Source organism: Gopherus evgoodei, chromosome 4, assembly GCF_007399415.2.
Source record: "Gopherus evgoodei ecotype Sinaloan lineage chromosome 4, rGopEvg1_v1.p, whole genome shotgun sequence".
Taxonomy (NCBI): domain Eukaryota; kingdom Metazoa; phylum Chordata; order Testudines; family Testudinidae; genus Gopherus; species Gopherus evgoodei.
In genome coordinates this window covers 62,889,417-62,910,171 of record NC_044325.1, presented here as the reverse complement: position 1 = coordinate 62,910,171, position 20,755 = coordinate 62,889,417, and the positions used below count along the sequence as shown (strand labels likewise).

The following is a 20,755-nucleotide window of genomic DNA, read 5'->3' as shown; positions in this document are numbered from 1 at the left end:
GATCACGCAGCAGCCCCAGAGTTGCATCCCGTCACCGCTGATCTTCCTGCCTACACCTCTGATCTTCCTGCCGCCACCTCTCATCTCGAGCGTCTCTCCTCTCCTCATGTTGGTCCCTCCTGTCATCATGTTGGTCCCTCCTGTCCTCACGTTCACTGGCATCTTTCCTGTAATTTGATACCACGTCCTTCTACTCATTCAGATGAGCTCTTTCATTGCGGCTTACTTCCATGATTTCCGAGAACATTTCATCTCGCATCTTTTTTTTCCTCCGCCTTATCTGAGATAGCCTTCGGGATGAAGTAGGGAGGCTAGAAAAATTTGCAGCTGCATGAGGGAGGTAAAAAAGGGAGAGAAGCATTAAAAAATATACATTTTACAGAACAATGGTTATATTCTTTCACAGGCCACGTCCAGACTACCCGCCGTATCAGCGGGTTAAAATCGATTGCTCGGGAATCGATATATTGCGTCTAATCTAGATGCGATATATCGATCCCCGAGCACGCTTATATTGATTCCGGAAATCCATCAACCCCAACGGAGTTCTGGAATCGACAGGGAGAGCCACGAACATCGATCCCGCGCGATGTGGACGGGTGAGTAATCCGATCTTAGATATTCGACTTCAGCTACGTCGTAGCTGAAGTTGCGTATCTAAGATCGATTTCCCCCCCCAGTGTGGACCAGCCCACAGTGAACAACGCTATTCACCTTACATAGCACATGTGATTTCACTACAAGGTCGCATTTTGCATCTTAATATTGAGTGCCTGCGACTCTGGCGTTAGAGATCTCACAGACGCAGGTCCAGGCAGCAGAATTCAGCTTGCATGCGGCCATGGTAAGCCATTGTTTTTCAGCTTCTACAGCCTTCATATACATCGTGCCCTCCTTTCCCAAATACCAAGCAAAGCCCGTTAAGTGCTGCTTCTCTTCTGTTAACATGCAGCAGCAGAAACCACCCCCTTATCCAATTCTCTGGGATGATCGCTTTACCCTTCCCCACACTGCATGGCTGGTATCATGGAAGATCACTGCTAATCACCCCACTTCCCCCTGCACCGCGTGGCTGGTAGCAGGGAAGATCCCTGCTAGCCAAACGCAAAAAAGCTCAGCGCCATTACCCTCCCTCCCCTCCCCCTGCTTGGCTACCTGCAAGGAAGGATTTCTTTTAAGCAAAAGGCAGACAGGCCGGTAGGAATGGCCATCTCTGTCCCCTTAATTAAATTCCTGAATTTCAACCAGGTTACCATGAACAATATCACTCTCCTGAGGATAACACAGCGAGATAAAGAACGGATGTTGCTTGAATGGCAGCAATCACCGGGACCATACGCAGCTAGGCTTTGTCATGCAATGATACCAGATTACTTGCTACATGCATGGCGTGGTCAAGTGTCCTACCATGGTGGACGGAATAAGGGTGCCTTGCCCAGGAACCTTCTGCAAAGGCTTTTGGAGTACCTCCAGGAGAGCTTCATGGAGATGTCCCTGGAGGATTTCCGCTCCATGCCCAGACATGTTAACAAACTTTTCCAATAACTGTACTGGCCGCAAGTGCATCCCAACTCCTCAGGGCAAATCAATCATTAAAAAACGCTTGCTTTTAAACCATGTTTTATATTTACAAAGGTACACTCACCCGAGGTCACTTCCATGGCTTCACTGTCTGGGCTACTGGCTTGGGAGGGCTGGGAGGGTAATTCCGTCTGGGTGAGAAAAAGCTCCTGACTGTTGGTGCTAACGGAGTGCTGTGTGCTCTCTGCAAGCCTGTCCTCCTCGTCATCTTCCCCGTCTGCAGAATCCTCAGGCATGGCTGAGATTACCATCCCCCCCTCGGAATCCACAGACAGGGGTGGGGTAGTGGTGGCAAACCCCCCTAGAATTGCATGCAGCTCAGGGTAGAAGCGGCATGTTTTCGGCCCTGCTCCGGACCTTCCGTTTGCTTCTTTGGTTTTCTGGTAGACTTGTCTGAGCTCCTTAACTTTCACTCTGCACTGCACTGAATCTCTGGTGTTGTCTTTCTCCATCATAGCCTTGGAAATTTTTTCAAATGTTTTTTCATTTCGTCTTTTGGAATGGAGTTCTGTTAGCACAGAATCCTCTCCCTATATAGCGATCAGATCCAGTACCTCCCATGCGGTCCATGCTGGAGCTCTTTTTCGATTCTCAGGAGATTGCATTGTTACCTGTGCTGATGAGCTCTGCGTGGTCACCTGTGCTGGTGAGCTCTCCACGTTGGCCAAACAGGAAATGAAATTCAAAACTTCGCGGGACTTTTCCTATCTTCCTGGCCACTGCATCCGAGTTCAGATTGCTGTCCAGAGCGGTCACAATGGTGCACTGTGGGATACCGCCCGGAGGCCAATACCATCGATTTGCGGCCACACTAACCCTAATCCGATATGGTAATATCGATTTCAGCGCTATTCCTCTCGTGGAGGAGGAGTACAGAAACCGGTTTAAAGAGCCCTTTATATCGATATAAAGGGCCTCATTGTGTGGACGGGTGCAGCGTTAAATCAGTTTAACGCTGCTAAAATCGGTTTAAACGCGTAGTGTAGACCAGGCCTGAAGTGGTAGAAGATTAAAGCTGGAGAGGAAACAACAGAAACAGAGAGAGAAGATGGAGGAAAAAAGAGCAAAGATTGAGGAATATATATACACCCAGGAGTGTATATATATTGGCTTGCAGGCAGAGAGTGATTTTATAGGTAGCAACAGAACTACAACAGGAGGGAGGCAGAGATAGCTGCCTAGCTAGGGAGGGAATCCAGGAGGTTTGAATGGTCAACACCACTGAATGTTGCCCTATGGGAGCAACAGCCAAGAAGAGAGTAGAGGCTGCTTGCCATGCTGAGGAAAGTGAATGAAGAGTAGAGTGAGTGCAGAGCCTGGGGGGGTGTGCTACTGCCTGTAACTCCTAAAGCTAAAAGGGTGGCCTCTGATTCCCAGTGCAGCCCGTTCCACACCAACACTCATTTTGGTGGCAGCTGATCAATTTGTGCTCTGGATTCTCATCCTCCTCACCCCATGTCAGAGCCTGTATTTTTACTCCCAGCATGCAAACCGATGAGGAAAATATTAAACAGATTTGTGGGAACAGTAAGAATGCTGGGTGGGACACATACAACGCTATGGAGAGGAAACCACCATGTTAAACATTACTGTTACATAGACATTTTTTAATTCCAAAAGTTACCAGGTGAAATAAGACAGACATTTAAAAATATTGCCTTCAGTGCAGCCAGGATTTCACTTTAAGTGCTATTAAATGCACAGAGAAAACAAACGAAAAGAAAATAGAAAAAATATTTTCCCCCAATATCCATCAGAGTTATTGTAGAAATATGTTATTTGTAACACCAGTAAGTCAGTCTTTTAGACAAAAAAGTGTGATTCAAGATGGTGTCCCTTTAGAATTTTTATATGCCACATGGTTGCATTATGGTTACTGTAGAACCATATATTTGCATTTCCTAACTCTGATATAATGTTGTATTAACATAATTTATTTTTAAGTCCAGAAATTGAAAAGAGTGATCATCATTTAACACACTATCGAAGAACCATGATCCACTGGTACCTGAACATGTGGTTCAAATTACCACACATTCCCACAGGATCTCATATCACCAACATTATGCCCCCAAAGTTTGTACCCTGCACAAATAAATTTACAGACAAGAACCCTTCTCCCAGAAAACTTCCACTGGGACACCAACAAAAATCACAGGGCAAAAGCTCAGGCACAGAAAGGTGTTTGTGGGAAAATCCTTGAGGAACTCAGAATAGGAACAATTCATGGAAGAAGCATGCTCTGAGGAGGAATTTGGAGGAGAGGCAGAGATGGAGCTTGTGCAAAGTGGGGAACTATTGCAGCCTAGAGTACAGCATTAAAGAAGACAAAAAGGCAAGCATGAGAAAAAGTTGAAAGGAATTGTAAGGAGTTGGGAAGAACAAGGAGAGCGAGAGCAAGAGGAAACAAGGGCAGAGAGACTCACTCAAGCAAACTCAGGTCTGAGCACTGAAAGAAATGCAGGTGAATTATTTCAATGTATAACTAAACAGAAGGGCTCTACATGGGTTAGTCACGAGTACATAACCAGAGTCCTGGACAGGGCAGTCCAGCCTGCACTGCTGCAGCTTCACTATTGTTATCTGAGCTAGCTTTGATTTAGCTAACTAAATATGTCTACACATCTGCAGTCACCCCTCTGATTGCAGTTGTGATCAGCGCTACATCAGCTAACTCAACTCTTCACCATGCTGCTTGAACACGCTAATATTTTGTAACGTAGCCAGATACTTATTCTAATAAATTTTTATTTTTAACCTTCTTTCTTCAAACCTCATGACTGCATTGCTTATGATGAAGGATAACAAGACAATTTGAGAGTTATCAAACTGCAAAGTGGTAATAGCTGAACGTCCTTAAACTGTAAAAACGATTTTGAAGTGCTCAAAAAGGGATAAAGTGATGTTCTTAAAAGTTTCAACAAAGAGAAGCACCTTGAGAAATTTCAGCATAAAGATGGAATTCTCTGCATCTCTTCAGAAAAGAGGTTTAAATCACACTGAAATAGGAGTTTTGGGTGAGTGTGATGTTCTTTATTATACTTAGAAAAACCTGATCCTACCCCAAAAGGTCTGTATAATAAACTGTATCCCAATCTGAGGGACAGAGTCTGCTTACAAGACTGTGAGGTATGAATTAATGTGGACTAGCTTGTTAAAGGCTGAGACAGATGAGCCTAAGTGGCACTTCATGGAGGGAATCATTCAGTAGGTGTAAAAGATGAGAACAGACTCACCAGGAGTCGTAATTCCCAGAACTCCCAGTTCCCCAAGCCTCTTCCAGAACTCCTATGAACACAAAATAAAGCAGTTAATACAGCCTTGCCCAACCATGAAGCAAGAGCAGGACTCCTCACAACAATCCCCATGAACATATTAATTTGCATTCACTGCATAAAGATTCTGAAGATTAACTCCTGCCTGTGCATAACATTATAAATGCAAGTAGTCCCATTTGACTTCAGTGATATTAATTGTGTTATATATATGCTTAAGTCATTGCAGAATCATGGCCTAAGGCTGTAACTCATTCCCCAGTTTAAACCCAATTTTGACGTAACTCAACCTGCACTTCCTCCGAAAACTGCTTTTCTGACTAGATTTTCAAACACTGTCTCTTGCCAAAAATAATTTCCCATCTCCACCGCTGCCCCAAATCTTTTTTTTTGTGTGAAAAGTTTCCGGTTTATTGACTAGGGTGACCAGATATCCTGATTTTATAGGAACAGTCCCGATTTTTGGGTCTCCCACACTCCCGTCCTGATTTTTCACACTTGCTATCTGGCCACCCTATTATTATTCAGATACAGGCCATTTCTCATTTTTCAGAAGTTGCCATGTTATGGAAGTTGGATCCCTCAAAATGGCCTGCACTAGACATAGCAGTTCCATTTTACTCAACAGTCCTGGATGCTACCTGATGCGCTGGACCATATTTATAAAGGCTATGTGCAAAGCTTTGGAGTTCTTCGTTATGAAAATGTAAACACCAGAGATTTGTGATGTCTCAGAGATATTACAAGTTTCTTAGTCTTGTGGAGCTTATGCTCTCCAATGATGGGATCTGAATAAATCAAAAAGCTCTTGTTCACAGAACTTACAAGTTCTGTTGGAATGTGAATTTCACACTGGAAGTCAAATATCTGTTTGGACAGTGTCTGCACTGAGTATTTTCTTTAACAAATTTCACAGAGAACTCTAACATCAGAGAGCCTGCAAAGAAAGCATTATGCATCAGAGAGAAGTTCCATGCCTCTTTTAGCCAGGATGCAGAGGAGTGCAGTGCTCCAAAGTTGAGACACCAACTAGCCAAGGCCAGTACGAAAGATGGAGTCTCTGGGCGGGGCCCAGAGGCAGCAGCCTGATGACAGTCCCAGCAAGCAAGGAAAAGGCCTTATCACCAGACTCTCTGCCAATTTTTTTTAATGGTCTCTGGTTAGGTTTATTTCTCAGGCTTTTTAGAGCTTATTAACTTTACGAGCCCCATGCATTTCCTACCGTAACTCTTTCTTCAGGGTTTGAAAATAAACGTAAAGTGAATATGTTCATATGACATGGATTATACTTTCTCTTCTAGAGACAGCACATGACAGAGAGGGACCTTGACTGCCATCTCACTCCCAGATCACACAGCAAGGACCTACCCGCATGCCTTTAAACTCATTCTCCTGGTCGATTTCTTGGGCCTTTGGAGCCAAATGCTCCTGACAGAACTTGACCATTGTCTGTCTAAGCTGTAAATGAGGTAAGGAGGGAGAAAAAAAAATACACATTAAACCATAACAGTATATGTTCATTGTGTTTCCTGCCACATCCCCAACATGCCCCAATGGGATGTTTCCTATGCTCCTCAAGAGAGCAGGGCTGGCTTTAGGCCAATTCAACCAATTCCCCTGAATCAGCCCCCACCCCTAAGAGGGCCCCACGCCGAAGCCCCAGTACAGTGTACCAGCAAAAGCCAGTGCGCTGTACCGGGGTGGCCCAGCTTCCCCAGGGGGCGATTTAAAAGGCCTGGGGCTCCCAGCAGGGGCTGGAGCCGCAGGTCCTTTAAATTGCAACCAGAGCACCACTGCTGGAGCCCTGGGGTAGGGCTGTGGGGCTCTTGGGGCTATTTAAAAAGTCTGGGGCTCCCATCGCTTCTACTGCCCCGGCCCTTTAAATAGCCATCGGAGCCCCACCGCTTCCCCAGGGTTCCTGTGGCTACGTAAAGGGCTGGGGTGGTACAAGAAGGGGAGCCCCGGGCCCTTTAAATACCCCCAGAGCCCTGGGATAGAGGGGGGCTCCGGGGGCTATTTAAAGGGCCGGGGCTCCAGCTGCTTCTGCTGCCTCGGTCCTTTAAATAGCCGCCGAAGCCACACTACTTCCCCAGGGCTCCCTCAGCTTTTTAAAGGGCTGGGGCGGTAGAAGCAGGGGAGCCCCAGGCTCTTTAAATAGCCCCCCATAGCCCTGGGGTAGCAGGGGGCACTCCAGCTGCCTCTGCTGCCCTGGTCCTTTAAATAGCCCCCGGAGCCCCACCACTTCCCCAAGGCTCCTGCGCCTATTTACAGGGTTGGGGCAGTGGAAGCAGGGGAGCCCCGAGCCCTTTAAATAGCCCCTGAGCTTCGGGCTGCTGCTGCTACCCTGGTGGGGGAGGGAGGGGGAGGGGGCACTTACCATATAGGATGGGCTGTACCCCCTGTACCTGCACCCGCTGCCCGCAGCCAACCCCTGCTGCACCCGCTGCCCGCAGCCAGCCGGTCTCCAGCCAGCCCTGCACCTCCTGCCCGGCCCGCACCAGCCCGTCTCCAGCCAGCCCCTGCCAAACTGCCTGCCCTGCCCACACCAGCCCTGCACCCCCTGCCCTGTCTCCAGCCAACCCCTGCCGCACCCACCTGCCTGAAGCCAGCCAGTCCCGCACTCCTTTGTCTCCAGCTCTGCCAACCCATGCCGCACCCCCACTGTAGCCCTACTTGAAGCCAGCTAGCCCACCCTACACCCTGTTTCCAGCCTGCCCCACACCCCTTGCCCAGCCTGCAGCCAGACCCTACCTCCAGCCAGCCCCATGTCCACTGGTGCCCTGCAGTTCCCAGGGAAGTAACCCTGCTTCAATGAAGTGGGCAGGGAGCAGCTGGGACCTACACATGTGCACCCTAGCACACCCTCAGAGAGTGGCGGAGCTCATTTCTAGTTCAGGCCCATCTTTTTAAAAGAGGACTTTAGGTAAGGTTAACATACATCTGTATTTTCCTGGACATGTCAGGCTTTTTGGTTCTTAAATCGTCAACCGGGAGGAAAATACAGACATATGGTAACCCTATTGGTACAAAAAATACATACCGTGGCAGAACTTTTTATAGGGACCCAGTTGCTAAGAAAGGAAAGGCTTTTTTTTTTTCAGTCATCCCTGCTGGGGCCCCACCAAAAATGTTTGAATTGGGCCCCGCACTTCCTAAAGCCAGCCCTGCAAGAGAGCACAGTGAAATCAAGCAGCTCTGAGTTTCAGGTGATAGGACAAAAACAAAACCCCAAAGGCCTTTTAAGAGAAGTTAATAATAGGGTTGGATTTGAATCATTAACCTGCAAGTGACAGTCTTACACTAAAAAGGAAAAGGGGACACTATTTGGGGGGTTTTGTAGCTGGATTATTTCCAGCAAAGCGGTTCCTTCCCCACCTTTTCTGTCAAGAAAGTTTGACAGCTGATGCACAGAGACTATGGCAAAGCAGTGCCCACCAGGCAGAGTCTCCTAGATATATTTTTATAATGCACTGAAGCCTGTAATAAGCATGCATATAGACAAGATATTTACATTCTTATAAAGCCAGTAATAACACCACAGGAGAGTGATTCACAACCTTAACTGTATTTAACCTCACAGTGCCCCTGTGAAGTAGGGAAGTACTGTAATATCCATTTTTTCAGATGGGAACCAAGACACAGAGAGGGTAAGAGACTTGCCCAGGGCCACATAGGAGGTTTGTAGCAGAGCAAGGAATTGAACTTGGGTCACCCAAGCGCTAGGCTAGAAAGTTCCTTGTCTACTTAGACAGAGGTTGAGAACAGCAAACTCATTGCTGAAACAACTAGAATGATAATGACTTGTGATCTCTAAAAGCAGCAGAGTTCTGTGGCACCTTATAGACTAACAAATGTATTGGAGCATGAGCTTTTGTGGGTGAATATCCACTTTGTTGGATCCATGTCATCTCTAGTAACTTTGGTACAGATGGCAACTGGCAAGGCTAATGACTTTTACTGGTCACCTTCATCACCAATCTGTTGTTTTGTAATTTAATTCGGGGGGGGAAGGGCGACACTTACACTGACACCAGCCACCAATCAAAGTGCAAGGTTTGAACATTCCCTCCTCCCCAGCACTGAAAGCCAAGGAAGGCCTTAGACCAGTAGTTTAGGTCAGCTTCAAGGGTAAAGGTCTGGAGCTCTCCCTCGAAGCAACCTGGTTTCCTTGTGGAGGGCGCTATGCTCCGCAAGATCTGTCTCTATTACATCTCTCTCTCCTTCCCTCCGCCAGGACCCTGTCGCCGCTAAGTAGCTTTTTAGGCGTGTAGGAGGAAGGGGGGAAGAGATCCGGGCCAGCGGCTCCAGTCCCCCTTTACCAAAGCCCAGCCGGACGCACAGCGGTGGGGTGCTGCAGCGCCGCTGGACACTGGCGCTCTGCAGAAGGGGGGACGCAAGCGGTGCGGACAAGCCCCCGGGTAGCTGGACACGCCAGGAAAGCTGCACGTGACACACAGGCAGCAGGGGACCCGCGCCGTGGACCCAGCTGGGCTGACACCAGAGCGCAGCAGGCGGGACTGAAGGGGGCGGGGGGAACACCGCCGTGCGAGCCCCGCTGCAGCCCGCTGGCCGGCTCGGCCCCGGAGCAGCAGGCAGCCCGCTGGCCGGACGCGCCCAAGGCTCTCGGGGACGGCACAGCTGTACCTGCCGCTGCTCCTCGCTCAGCCCATTGACCGTGTCATCCACCGCGACCCCGGCGCAGCCCCGCCGCACAAGCCCCAGCAGCAGGCGGCGCCGGGCTCTGCCCACTGCCGCCGCTTTCCCCAGCACCGCCGCCATCTCTGCCCAGGCCTACGCTAAGGCTGGTCACGTGGCCCCCGCGCCCCCACCCATTGGCCAATCAGAGGGCAGGGCAGTCAGACGGCCCCCGCCTAGCTACGAGAGGGGGCGGGCCCGGGGAGAACGCAGCCTCGCAACGACCAAAGTAGGCAGCACTTGGGGGATGTCTCGCTCCGTATTCCCACGCCCTGGCCCGCCCCCTGCAGTTGAAGCGCAGCTTGCTCTGGGATGACACGGGGCAGGCAGTGCACAGCGGGACCCCGACCCACCCTGGAGTCTAACCCATCACACCAACTTCCTGCAGCTGCTTGGGGGGAAAGCTGCTGCTGGCAAGTACAGCCATGTTGCTGTCACTAGGCATAACCCTAGGTAACTCGGGAGGGTGGTAGACCACAAGTGTCAATGAAGCCCTCCTGTTGTAGGCCTCAATGAACCAATGTTCCTCCATGTTAAACATTTTGTGTAACTTAGTGTAACTTAATATGTTAAGAGCTGTAAAATGTAATGTCAGCTGTTAGTTTTCTAATTGTAACAGCCAGTTCCCTGCTGTAACACACTGGAGCTAAACTGAAGCAAGTGTCAGGGTCGCTTTTAGACACAGTATACATGTCTCAGCAGTGGAGAGGGGGGAGGAAGGGGGAAGACAAAAGATTGAGTGAGAAAAGATACTGCAGCTGGATGGGAAAGAATGGGTGAGTGAGAGATCAGCTAGACACCAAGAAATAGTTCTCAGAAAGCAACTGGGATATAAAAGGATGAAGCCGCTTGTGTAGGGGTGCTGGATCTGAGGCATGCCAAGTCTCCCAGCACCGCTTTGAGATCTCAGATAAACTTTGCTTGCTTCTCCACCCTGGTGTGTTTATTGGCGCTACGCACTCTGGGCAACGAACCACTGTTGCTTGCCTCCGGCACCCTCTGTGCCTGCAACAGTTTTGGCGTCCTTGGGTGGGCGGAGGCGAAAATTAGCCTTGCCCGGATCCCTCCTGGAGGTCAATGAATTGCGGTGACGACCGACGCCCAGTGTACACCGGTGACTTCACCGGGGGCCTCGGCGGAGACGCGGTGTGAGCGACCCCAGAGGGCACAACGGTGCAACGTGCTCGAGTAGTGGAGAAGCAGTTGAGGGCGACGGTGAGGAACCGGTCCCTTGGATATGGTAGGAACAGTCCAGTGGTCTGGATTTTTGCCTGCTAGGAACTGGGGACGCCCAGTGTCACCCTAGGATATGGGGCAGGAACAGAGTACAGGCAGGGCACGGTGTACACTCTTAGAATGCATTCTAGCGAATTGGGAAGTGCTTGGATCAGATCCACTAACTAAAAGCAAACTAAAAAGTTCTATATAGTAGACTGGCCTCAATATTAACTAGAGGGTCAGGAAAGGTGGCCACTGGAAGGATCACTTAATTATAACACGATCCTCCAATTACTCCTGTTTTATCAGCAAATGGGTAGCTTCTGAAGCTGTTTGTATGGAGAGCTCTTGTAAAAATCCCCCACCGTAGCTCCTGTTCTTCCCCGTCTGGCGGAGTGCAAGGATCCAAAAGCAGGTTAGGGATAGTGCAGGGACAAAGGAGGGACCTGTTTAGAAAGGGGAGACCCTATGTCCTAGTGCACTCTCTCCCTGTTGTAGCTAAAAAGCAAGATCAGATGCAGAGTGGTACTGGGGGCCAGTGTGAGTGACTGTTACTGGAAGACGCCCAGAGTACCCTGTGAAGCACAAGCTCGTGACCAGGACTACTCTAACGCAAGCCCGGTAAGACGGTTACTCACCTTTGTAACTGTTGTTCTTCGAGATGTGTTGCTCATATCCATTCCAATTAGGTGTGCGCACGCCGTGTGCATGATCGTCGGAGACTTTTTACCCTAGCAACACTCGGTGGGCCAGCAGGTCGCCCCCTGGAGTGGCGCCGGTATGGCGCCTGATATATACCCCTGCTGGCCCGCCCGCTCCTCAGTTCCTTCTTGCCGGCTACTCCGACAGTGGAGAAGGAGGGCGGGTGTGGAATGGATATGAGCAACACATCTCGAAGAACAACAGTTACAAAGGTGAGTAACCATCTTTTCTTCTTCGAGTGCTTGCTCATATCCATTCCAATTAGGTGATTCCCAAGCCTTACCTAGGCGGTGGGGTCGGAGTGAGATGTTGCGGACTGTAAAACCGCTGCGCCAAAAGCGGCATCGTCCCTAGCTTGCTGTACCAGCGCATAGTGTGATGCGAAGGTGTGTACAGAGGACCATGTGGCCGCACGGCAGATTTCTTGTCTGGGGACATGAGCCAAAAACGCGGCCGAGGAAGCCTGAGCCCGGTAGAATGGGCGGTAAGGGGTCCCGTTGGCACACTGGCCAAGTCGTAACATGTCCTGATGCAGGACGTGACCCAGGATGCGATACGCTGGGAGGAGATTGCCATGCCTCTCATGCGTTCCGCTACTGCCACAAACAATTGTGGTGAATGCCGGAAGGGTTTAGTTCTCTCAATGTAGAACGCGAGAGCCCTTCGGACATCCAAGGAGTGGAGCTGTTGCTCTCTTCGGGATGAATGCGGCTTTGGGTAAAAGACTGGCAGGAAGACGTCTTGGTTAATATGGAAGGCGGAGATGACCTTAGGGAGGAACGCCGGGTGCGGTCGCAGCCGTACCTTGTCCTATGGAACACCTTATACGGAGGGTCCACGGTCAGAGCCTGAAGCTCCGAGACTCGCCGGGCCGACGTAATAACGACTAGGAAGGCCACCTTCCAGGATAGGTACAGCAGCGAGCATGTGGCTAAGGGTTCGAAGGGGGGCGCCATTAGCCTGGTTAGAACCAGGTTCAGGTCCCAAGTAGGGGCAGGCCGTTTGACCTGAGGGTAGAGCCGCTCCAGACCCTTGATAAATCTTGACACCATTGGGTGAGAAAATACGGACTTGCCAGCCTCGCCTGGGTGGAAGGTGGATATAGCCGCGAGGTGGACGCGTAGAGAGGAGATCGCCAAGCCCTGCTGCTTGAGAGACCACATGTAGTCCAAGATGGTGGGGACTAGCACGGCGAGTGGGTCATGGCCGTGCTGACTGCACCAGCAGCAGAAGCGTTTCCACTTCACTAGGTAGGTTGAACGCGTGGAAGGCTTCCTGCTGCCCAACAACACTTGTTGTACTGCATCGGAACAGTGCAACTCGGACTGGCTTAACCAGCCAGGTGCCACGCAGACAGATGGAGGGACTGTAGATCCGGATGGCGCATCCTGCCGAAGTCCTGCGTGATCAGGTCTGGCCAAAGAGGTAGGGCAACCCGGATTCGCCAGGGACAGGTCGAGCAGCATGGTGTACCAAGGCTGCCGCGGTCACGCCGGAGCGATCAGGATGAGGCGGGCCTTGTCTCTCCGGACCTTGATCAGGACTCGATGGATGAGAGGGAAGGGTGGAAAGGCGTAGCAAAGACGACCCGTCCACGGTATGAGGAACGCGTCCAACAGGGAGCCCGGGGAGCGACCTTGTAGGGAGCAGAACACCTGGCATTTCCTGTTCGATCTGGAGGCGAACAGGTCTATCTGGGGAGACCCCCACCTCTGGAAAATGACATAGAGGACGTCTGGACGGATGGACCATTCGTGGGACAGAAAGGATCTGCTCAGGTGATCCGCAAGGGTGTTCCGCACTCCCGGGAGAAAGGAGGCCACTAGATGAATAGAGTGGGCTATGCAAAAGTCCCACAGACGTATTGCTTCCTGACAGCGGGGAGGACTGGGTCCCGCCCTGCTTGTTGATGTAATACATGGCCGTTGTGTTGTCCGTGAATACCGCAACACAACGGCCGTGAAATTGGCATTGGAATGTCTGGCATGCTAGGCGAATGGCCCGTAGCTCCCGCACATTGATGTGAAGAGTCAACTCTCTCTGCGACCACAGACCCTGTGTACGCAGGGTCCCCAGGTGCGCACCCCAGCCCAGCGATGATGCGTCCGTTGTCAGGGACACTGAGGGCTGTGGAGCGTGAAACGGTAGGCCTGCACACACTTGGGAGGGCGTTGTCACCAGCCTAGGGAGCCTAGAACATTCAGTGGAATCGTTACGATTGTGTCTATGGCATCCCTGCCTGGTCGATAGACCGACGCGAGCCAGGTCTGCAACGGGCGCATGCGGAGTCTTGCATGTCTGGTGACGAAGGTGCATGCGGCCATGTGCCCCAGGAGAGCGAGGCACGTTCGAGCAGATGTGGTCGGGAACGCCCGCAGGCTTGTGACCATGGACACTATGGCTTGGAATCGGTGCCGGAGGAGGCTGGCCGTCGCGAGATTGGAGTCCAGCACTGCCCCTATGAATTCTATGCTCCGCATAGGCACCAGAGTGGACTTGTCCGGATTGATGGTCAGACCTAGGCTCGTAAACAGCTCCGTGATGATGGTGATGTGCCCGGTCACCTGCGCTTCCGACGTGCCTTGAACGAGCCAGTCGTCGAGGTAAGGGAAGACATGGACACAACGACGTCGCAGGGCAGCCGCGACGACCGCCATACACTTGGTGAATACCCGGGGGGCCGAGGAGAGCCCAAAGAAGAGGACCATGAACTGGTAGTGGTCTTGATTCACCACAAAGCGGAGATACCATCTGTGCGGGGGGAAGATCACAATGTGGAAGTACGCATCCTTCATATCGAGAGCGGCGTACCAATCTCCGGGATCCAGGGAAGGGATGATGGTTCCTAAGGTTACCATGCGGAACTTGAACTTTTTGATGAATTTGTTCAGGCCTCGCAGGTCCAGGATGGGTCGTAGGCTCCCTTTTGACTTGGGGATTAAGAAGTACCGGGAATAAAACCCCTTGCCCCTTAGCTCCCTTGGCACCTCCTCTGTCGCCCCAACGGACAGAAGCTTGCGAACCTCCTGGACGATAAGTTGCTCGTGAGAGGGGTCCCTGAAGAGGGACGAGGAGGGAGGATGGGAGGGGGGTGGAGAAACAAACTGAAGATGGTAACCAAACTGCACCGTGCTCAGGACCCAACGATCCGAAGTCAGCTGGGACCATGACGGTAGGAAGTGGCGAAGGCGGTTGAGGAAATGAAGTGGATCCAGAGGGGGGATTGGTAAGCTGCTCTTGGGCGCACCTTCAAAAGTTCGCCTTGGGTCCCTGCGGTGGCTTTTCGGACCCGGAAGTGTTACCCCTTTGAGGACCTGACTGCCGTCTACGGTTTGGCCGGCCTTGCCTCCGGTTGAAATCTTGTCTGGGTCGAGGCGGGGGGTAAGTGCGCTGATGGTAGGGGCGGAATGGCCTTCTCTGAGTCTGGGGCGTGTGCATTCCCAGTGAACGCATGATGACCCGGTTATCCTTCAGGCTCTGTAGCCTGGGATCCGTCTTTTCAGAGAAGAGGCCCTGCCCATCGAATGGCAGGTCCTGGATCGTGTATTGTAGCTCCGGCGGTAACCCGGAAGACTGCAGCCACGATATACGGTGCATGGCTACACCCAACGCCAGAGTCCTCGCCGCTGAATCTGCGGCATCTAAGGACGCCTGTAGCAAGGTCCTGGCGACCCTCCTGCCCTCTTCCAGGAGAGATGAAAATTCCTGGCGTGAGTCCTGGGGAAGCAGCTCTGTAAATTTGCCGACAGCCTCCCAGGTGTTGTGGCTGTAACGGCTCAGGAGGGCCTGCTGGTTCGCCACACGGAGCTGAAGGCCTCCAGCAGAATAAATTTTACGGCCCAGCAAGTCCATGCATCTGGCTTCCCTGGATTTTGGTGCAGGAGCCTGTTGGCCGTGGCATTCCCGCTCATTGACTGATTGTACCACCAAGGAGCAGGGAGCGGGGTGTACGTAGAGGTACTCATACCCCTTGGATGGTACCATATACTTCCTTTCCACGCCGCGGGCAGTGGGTGGAATGGAGGCCAGAGACTGCCAAATGGTGTCCGCCTTCACCTGGATCGACTTAATGAAGGGGAGGGCTACCCTGGTCGGTGCCTCCACCGAGAGGATGCTTACTACCGGGTCCTCTACTTCCGGGACTTCCTCTACAGGAAGGTTTATGTTCTGGGCAACTCGCCTCAGCAGGTCCTGATGCACCCAGAGATCAATCGGCGGGGGCCCTGATGAAGATGTGCCCGCTACCGCCTCATCCGGGGACGAGGACGAAGACATCCCAGGGAGGAGTGGATCTTGCACGGAAGCCTCGTCCAGAGGGGCCTCCATTTCCCGGGCATCCTGCTGCACCAGGGGATCCGTGGGGTCTTCCTGCATACCTGAGGGGGGGGGCCGACTGACTGTGGCCTCTGGCGCACGACGCTCCGATGGATTGGAGCGAGCTTGTCCCGAAGGTTCGCCCTGGGCTTGGTGGTACGCCCAGGGCGTCCAAAAGGACCATTGAGGTGGACCCTGGTCCGTGCGGGCGTGAACATCCGAACCCCCGTAAAAGGCGCTGTCCATATGGGAAGAAGCGGACGAGTGCCTCGAAGGCCATGGAGGAGCCGTCGATGACTGTGGCAGGCCCCTGCGCATCCTGACGTTGCTGCGCGGTGCCGGTGAACGGTACCGGGAGTCATGGCGGTACCGCGATCTAGACCGTGACCTGCTACCAGCTCGGTGCCGGGAGGTCGACCAGTGCCGTCCACTGCCGTGCCGGGACCGGCTGCGGTAGGAATGTCGGTGCCGTGATCTAGACCGGTGCCGAGAGTAGTACGACGGCGACCGGGATCTTGAACGGTGCCGCGAGTACGACCGGTGCCGCAGGTAGCGGTCCCGGGACTGCGAGCGGCGTCTAGATCTCGAGCGGCGACGCTGGGAGTGGTCCCTCGATTTGGAGCGGGACCGATGCCCGGTAGTACCCGGTGAATGTGGCCGTACCATGGCGGGCTTGCCCATCGATTGGATAACCCGCACCGGCGGTGCTGGAGGTTGGGGCAGCTTGGGCTCTGTCAGTGCGATGAGGTCGCGTGCCACTGAGAAGGCCTCCGGCGTGGAGGGCGTGACAAGCTCGACCCCTGTCCTCACTGGGGAGCTGAAAGGCACCGGACTCAACGGTCTCTGAGGGGCCGGAGTCGACGGTGCGACGACGCTTGGTACCGCGGCGGATGACGGTGCCGGGCGGTCAGGTTTTGAGGCACGCTCTGAGGCACGCTCTGACTGTGGTGCAGTTGCAGGCACTACAGGAGTCCTGTGCTTTTTGCTCCTCGGGGAGAGGAAGCGGTGCCGGGTAGGGTGCCAGGCCGGTGCCGAGCGGGAAGTTGGAGCCTTCGCCGGCGCCGGGCGGTCCAGAGTGGAGGCGACACTTGGTCCTGGTGCCGGAGTCGGTGCCGACGGTGGGGGAGTCAGCGCTGCCTCCATCAGGATCTGCTTCAGGCGACTGTCCCGTTCCTTCTTCGTTCGGGGCTTGAACGCCTTGCAGATCCGACACTTGTCCACAAGGTGGGACTCGCCTAGGCACCTCAGGCAGGAGTCGTGCGGATCTCCTGTTGGCATCGGCCGATGACAGGCCGCACAAGGCTTGAAGCCGGGTGAACCGGGCATGGGCCCCGGCACCACGGGGAGGAAAAAGGGGCGAACCCCCGATCCTCAGTATAACTATTTACAACTACACTAAATTAACTTTATAACTACAACTATTGTTATAATAACTGAACTATATACACTAAACTGCAGAAGAGTGAAACGCTAGGGAGGTGGAGAACGGCTAGCCGTGCTCCACAGTTCCAACGACCGACACGGGCAGTAAGAAGGAACTGAGGAGTGGGCGGGCCAGCAGGGGTATATATCAGGCGCCATACCGGCGCCACTCCAGGGGGCGACCTGCTGGCCCACCGAGTGTTGCTAGGGTAAAAAGTCTCCGACGATCGTGCACGCGGCGCGCGCACACCTAATTGGAATGGATATGAGCAAGCACTCGAAGAAGAACTAGTGGATCTTTAGAAGGTCCGACCCATGGTGGGCTGACTCGGCCTGGCATCGTCCGGTGAGGAAGCTACCTGGGTCTAGGAGTGTGTGTACCCATCTTCCCTCCCCCTTTCCTTTCCGTGTGGGCTACTGACAGTCTGATCATCTCACTGGATGCAATCAGAGTAAGCGGCGCCTTCTCCCAGAGACTAGCCGACGCTCTTTGCTGAAGGGAGGTGTAGGAGGGTCATGGCCATCCTCGTTAGCCTCTCCTGTGTAAGTACCCTGTAGGGAAAAATCCTTAGTTTATGAGCCGCTAGCGCAGACAGGGCACCCTCCCTGTGTGTGTAAGTGGAAAACGGGTGGGGAACAGTCTAAACATTCCATCTCACCCCCTCAGGGTACCCCAGCATATTACATGTACGTACATTATGGTTCAACAACCTGCAGGTATTTAGAGAATTGAAATATTTACATGCGTGAAAATCCATCTAAACAATGCCCACTAGAAGGTACTTCAATCTAGATAAGATCATACATCTAAGAGGAGCGTTTAATCACCAAAAAGCCCTGACACAGCGTGAGCAAATTTGTCTATTGAGGAAAGAAATGGGTTAATTTAAAAATCATCTTGGCCCAGGGATGGAAGGGGGGGGGTTGCTCTGCGTTCAGGGTCAGGAATCGGCGCGGACTGTGCTTGGTGCAGGAAGGGGCTGCTTTCGGCCCCAGCTGGCTGTGAAGGAAAAAATATAGACAGAGCGAACCAAAGGAAATACAAGTTACAGAACTGAGATTACATTTGCAAAGCTTAACTATCCAGTAAGATCCAACAATGTGCCTTTGTGACCCTGGAGTCGGTGTGGCTTGGTGACACCAAAGAAGCCACAGGCAGCCGACCTGGACTGGAATCTCTGAAAGAGACACCGCAGGAGATTCCAGGGTGTAAGAGAACAGCTCTCCCAAGAGCAGAAGCATGTTGGAAATTCTGGACAAGCTGTATACAGGATAATCTCCTGTCCACCTCTCCCCCTTCTCTGAACATTATACACAGAAGTGGCCAGTCTGGACGTACGTGTATGAGTATGAAAGGGGCTTCGGGCTTGGGGCATTAATATTTTCCTGAGTAATGTGGGAGCATTCCCAACACTCTCCGTTGTTGTTTTATTATTTTATTAATGAAGCTTTAAAATTCAGTTATATGGTGTGTTTTCTTTATCTTCCCCCAACGATCCTGTAGTGTCAGCCTGATCACCTGTCACGAGGAATAGATTGGTAACAGAAATTTGTCACAGTCTGGTGAGCAATTAAGAAGGGGGAAGCCCTGCAGAATTTACACCATCTATTTGTTTTACCCTTGTTATTTTATGTTTGCTTTGCTTGGTACTGTTGGTGTTATATGTTGAGAACTGCATGAGTAAAAGTGAGTCCTAATAGAATAAGGAAATGCTGTTTGGTTCTGGTTCTGTTCTGTTTAACCGGTTACTATTGTTTTTCTGCTCTGTTCATTTGGGCGTTAGGAGTGTGGGCGGAACTGAACCTCTCGTTCGTAATTCCTCAGAGTGGAAGCCATGCGTGCGAGGAAGCTCTGAGGTCGAATTGAGATCCTTTTGTCCCGTCCCCTGTAGCGGTCAGTGTATAGAAGTGGGAAAGCCTGGCTTAGACTGTAATTCCCTCTGCTCTCTGTGTAATTCTCTTTTCTGTTTAAGTGTCAAACAGATGAATGAGTCTCTGGATAAACCCTCTAAGAATAGTCCTTCAAATTATATGTTAAGTAAATGGCCTTTGCCCAATGGGCCATGTGTTTTCATCCAGGTGACAAGCCTCACGAGGGAGGACTTGAGTAATCTTGTGAGTTAGAATGTTTAAGGGAAAAGACCAGGAGGGGTGGGGGCTAGTTAAGAAGCTCACCCTCCTAGCTAAACTGGTAGTGGAACAAGTTGGTGCCCATGGAAGGAACGGTTCAGCAAGAAAAGCAGAATCGGGCCCAGGCGGGCAGGCAACAGACAGAGAAATTGGAAAGCAGGTTGGAAAACTTTAAGGGTGTAGTGGAAGGAAGGAGTCAGTAAGTGTAAGCATGGAAATTTCAAATACCTAGGACTTACTTGGAATGGTGATTTAAGTTGGTAAAAGTGGCTGTTGGGAGACAAGCAAGTGATTTAAGGGAAAGTGAGAAGTTAACTCTGTAGTTGCTGGAGGAAACAGCAGTTGAACTTTGTAAAAATGCTAAAGAAAAAAGTTCTTGGTGTCTGTGAAATGTTTGTAAATAAATTCAGGCAAAGAAATTATTGGATTGCAATCATTTGATTTGGCTATGAACAATTTAGTTGAATTAGCTGAAGAATGTATACAGTGTTATGTAATTAAAAACCTGGGCTGCCTATGAAACAAATACAAGAAAATATGGGGTAATTCCTGTTTTGCCTGAAGTCAGCAAGGGTATTTGTATATTTTAAGCGATGATTGTCTGCATAGAAGGGGTAGACCTCTGTTTTTAATCAGAGAAAATTGATGCCAGCTGAACAGCATTCAACGTATCATGCATTTACTGGCACAACAGGAATTATGTTTTGTGTTCTATGTCCTGTCTTGTGGTGTTTGTCTCGTGGCCAAAGTTGTTGTGTTTAATATTTTCATAGGATAGTCTAGTTAAAATCAAATAGAAGGGTTAAATGCAGATACTTGTTTTATTCAACTTTGAAATACAAGGTGTTTGGATAAATCAGGAAAATGTGATATACTAAAGTCTAATACATTTGCTTAAGTAAAAAAAAGAAGCTTCATGGGCCAAAGTGTTAATTACAGAAATTGTTGTTAAAATTTGCATACCAACAGTCTTTGGAAGCAAAGACATGAAAAGTTAACCCACTCCCCATATTGTACATGGGATCTTTCTGGCTACCTCAAATTTCTAGCCAGAGGGCTGGGGATGGTGGAAGGCTATTGGACTAGAGGTTGTATTGAGTGAACTCCTCAAAGTGGGTGTGCTTGTCCTGGCTTGTTGCTCCAAAGCTCTGTAATAAGGTTATTTTAGTAAAAGGGTGTGTGTGGCATATATTAAATAATGAGACTAATGTACTGTATAACAACAATGTTTATGTCTTCATTGTTGGGAAAAAGGTGTATAAGTAAAAAGTGAAAGTTTCCTTTGCAGGTTAAAAGAAGCCAAGAGGGGAAGAAGGACAAAAAACAGAATGAATTAACTGAAAATAAAATAAAATAAAATAGCAAGCTCAGGCTATAAATAAAACACTGACTCCATTCAAGGACACTGCTCACAGTTA

The 20,755-nt window shown here is 51.0% G+C and overlaps 1 protein-coding gene across 2 annotated transcripts in view; it reads right to left on the bottom strand.

Moving 5' to 3' along the window:
• Positions 1-9,640, bottom strand: part of IVD (isovaleryl-CoA dehydrogenase) — a 29,700-nt gene extending 20,060 nt beyond the window's left edge. For both annotated transcript variants that reach the window (XM_030559467.1, XM_030559468.1), the window contains exons 1-3: positions 9,501-9,640; positions 6,225-6,314; positions 4,818-4,869 (exon numbers count right to left, since the gene is read on the bottom strand). In XM_030559467.1, coding sequence (XP_030415327.1) covers positions 4,818-4,869; positions 6,225-6,314; positions 9,501-9,635 — 277 coding nt within the window. In that variant the 5' untranslated portion in view covers positions 9,636-9,640. The remainder of the gene's footprint in view (positions 1-4,817; positions 4,870-6,224; positions 6,315-9,500) is intronic.
• Between the last annotated feature and the right edge of the window lie 11,115 nt (positions 9,641-20,755).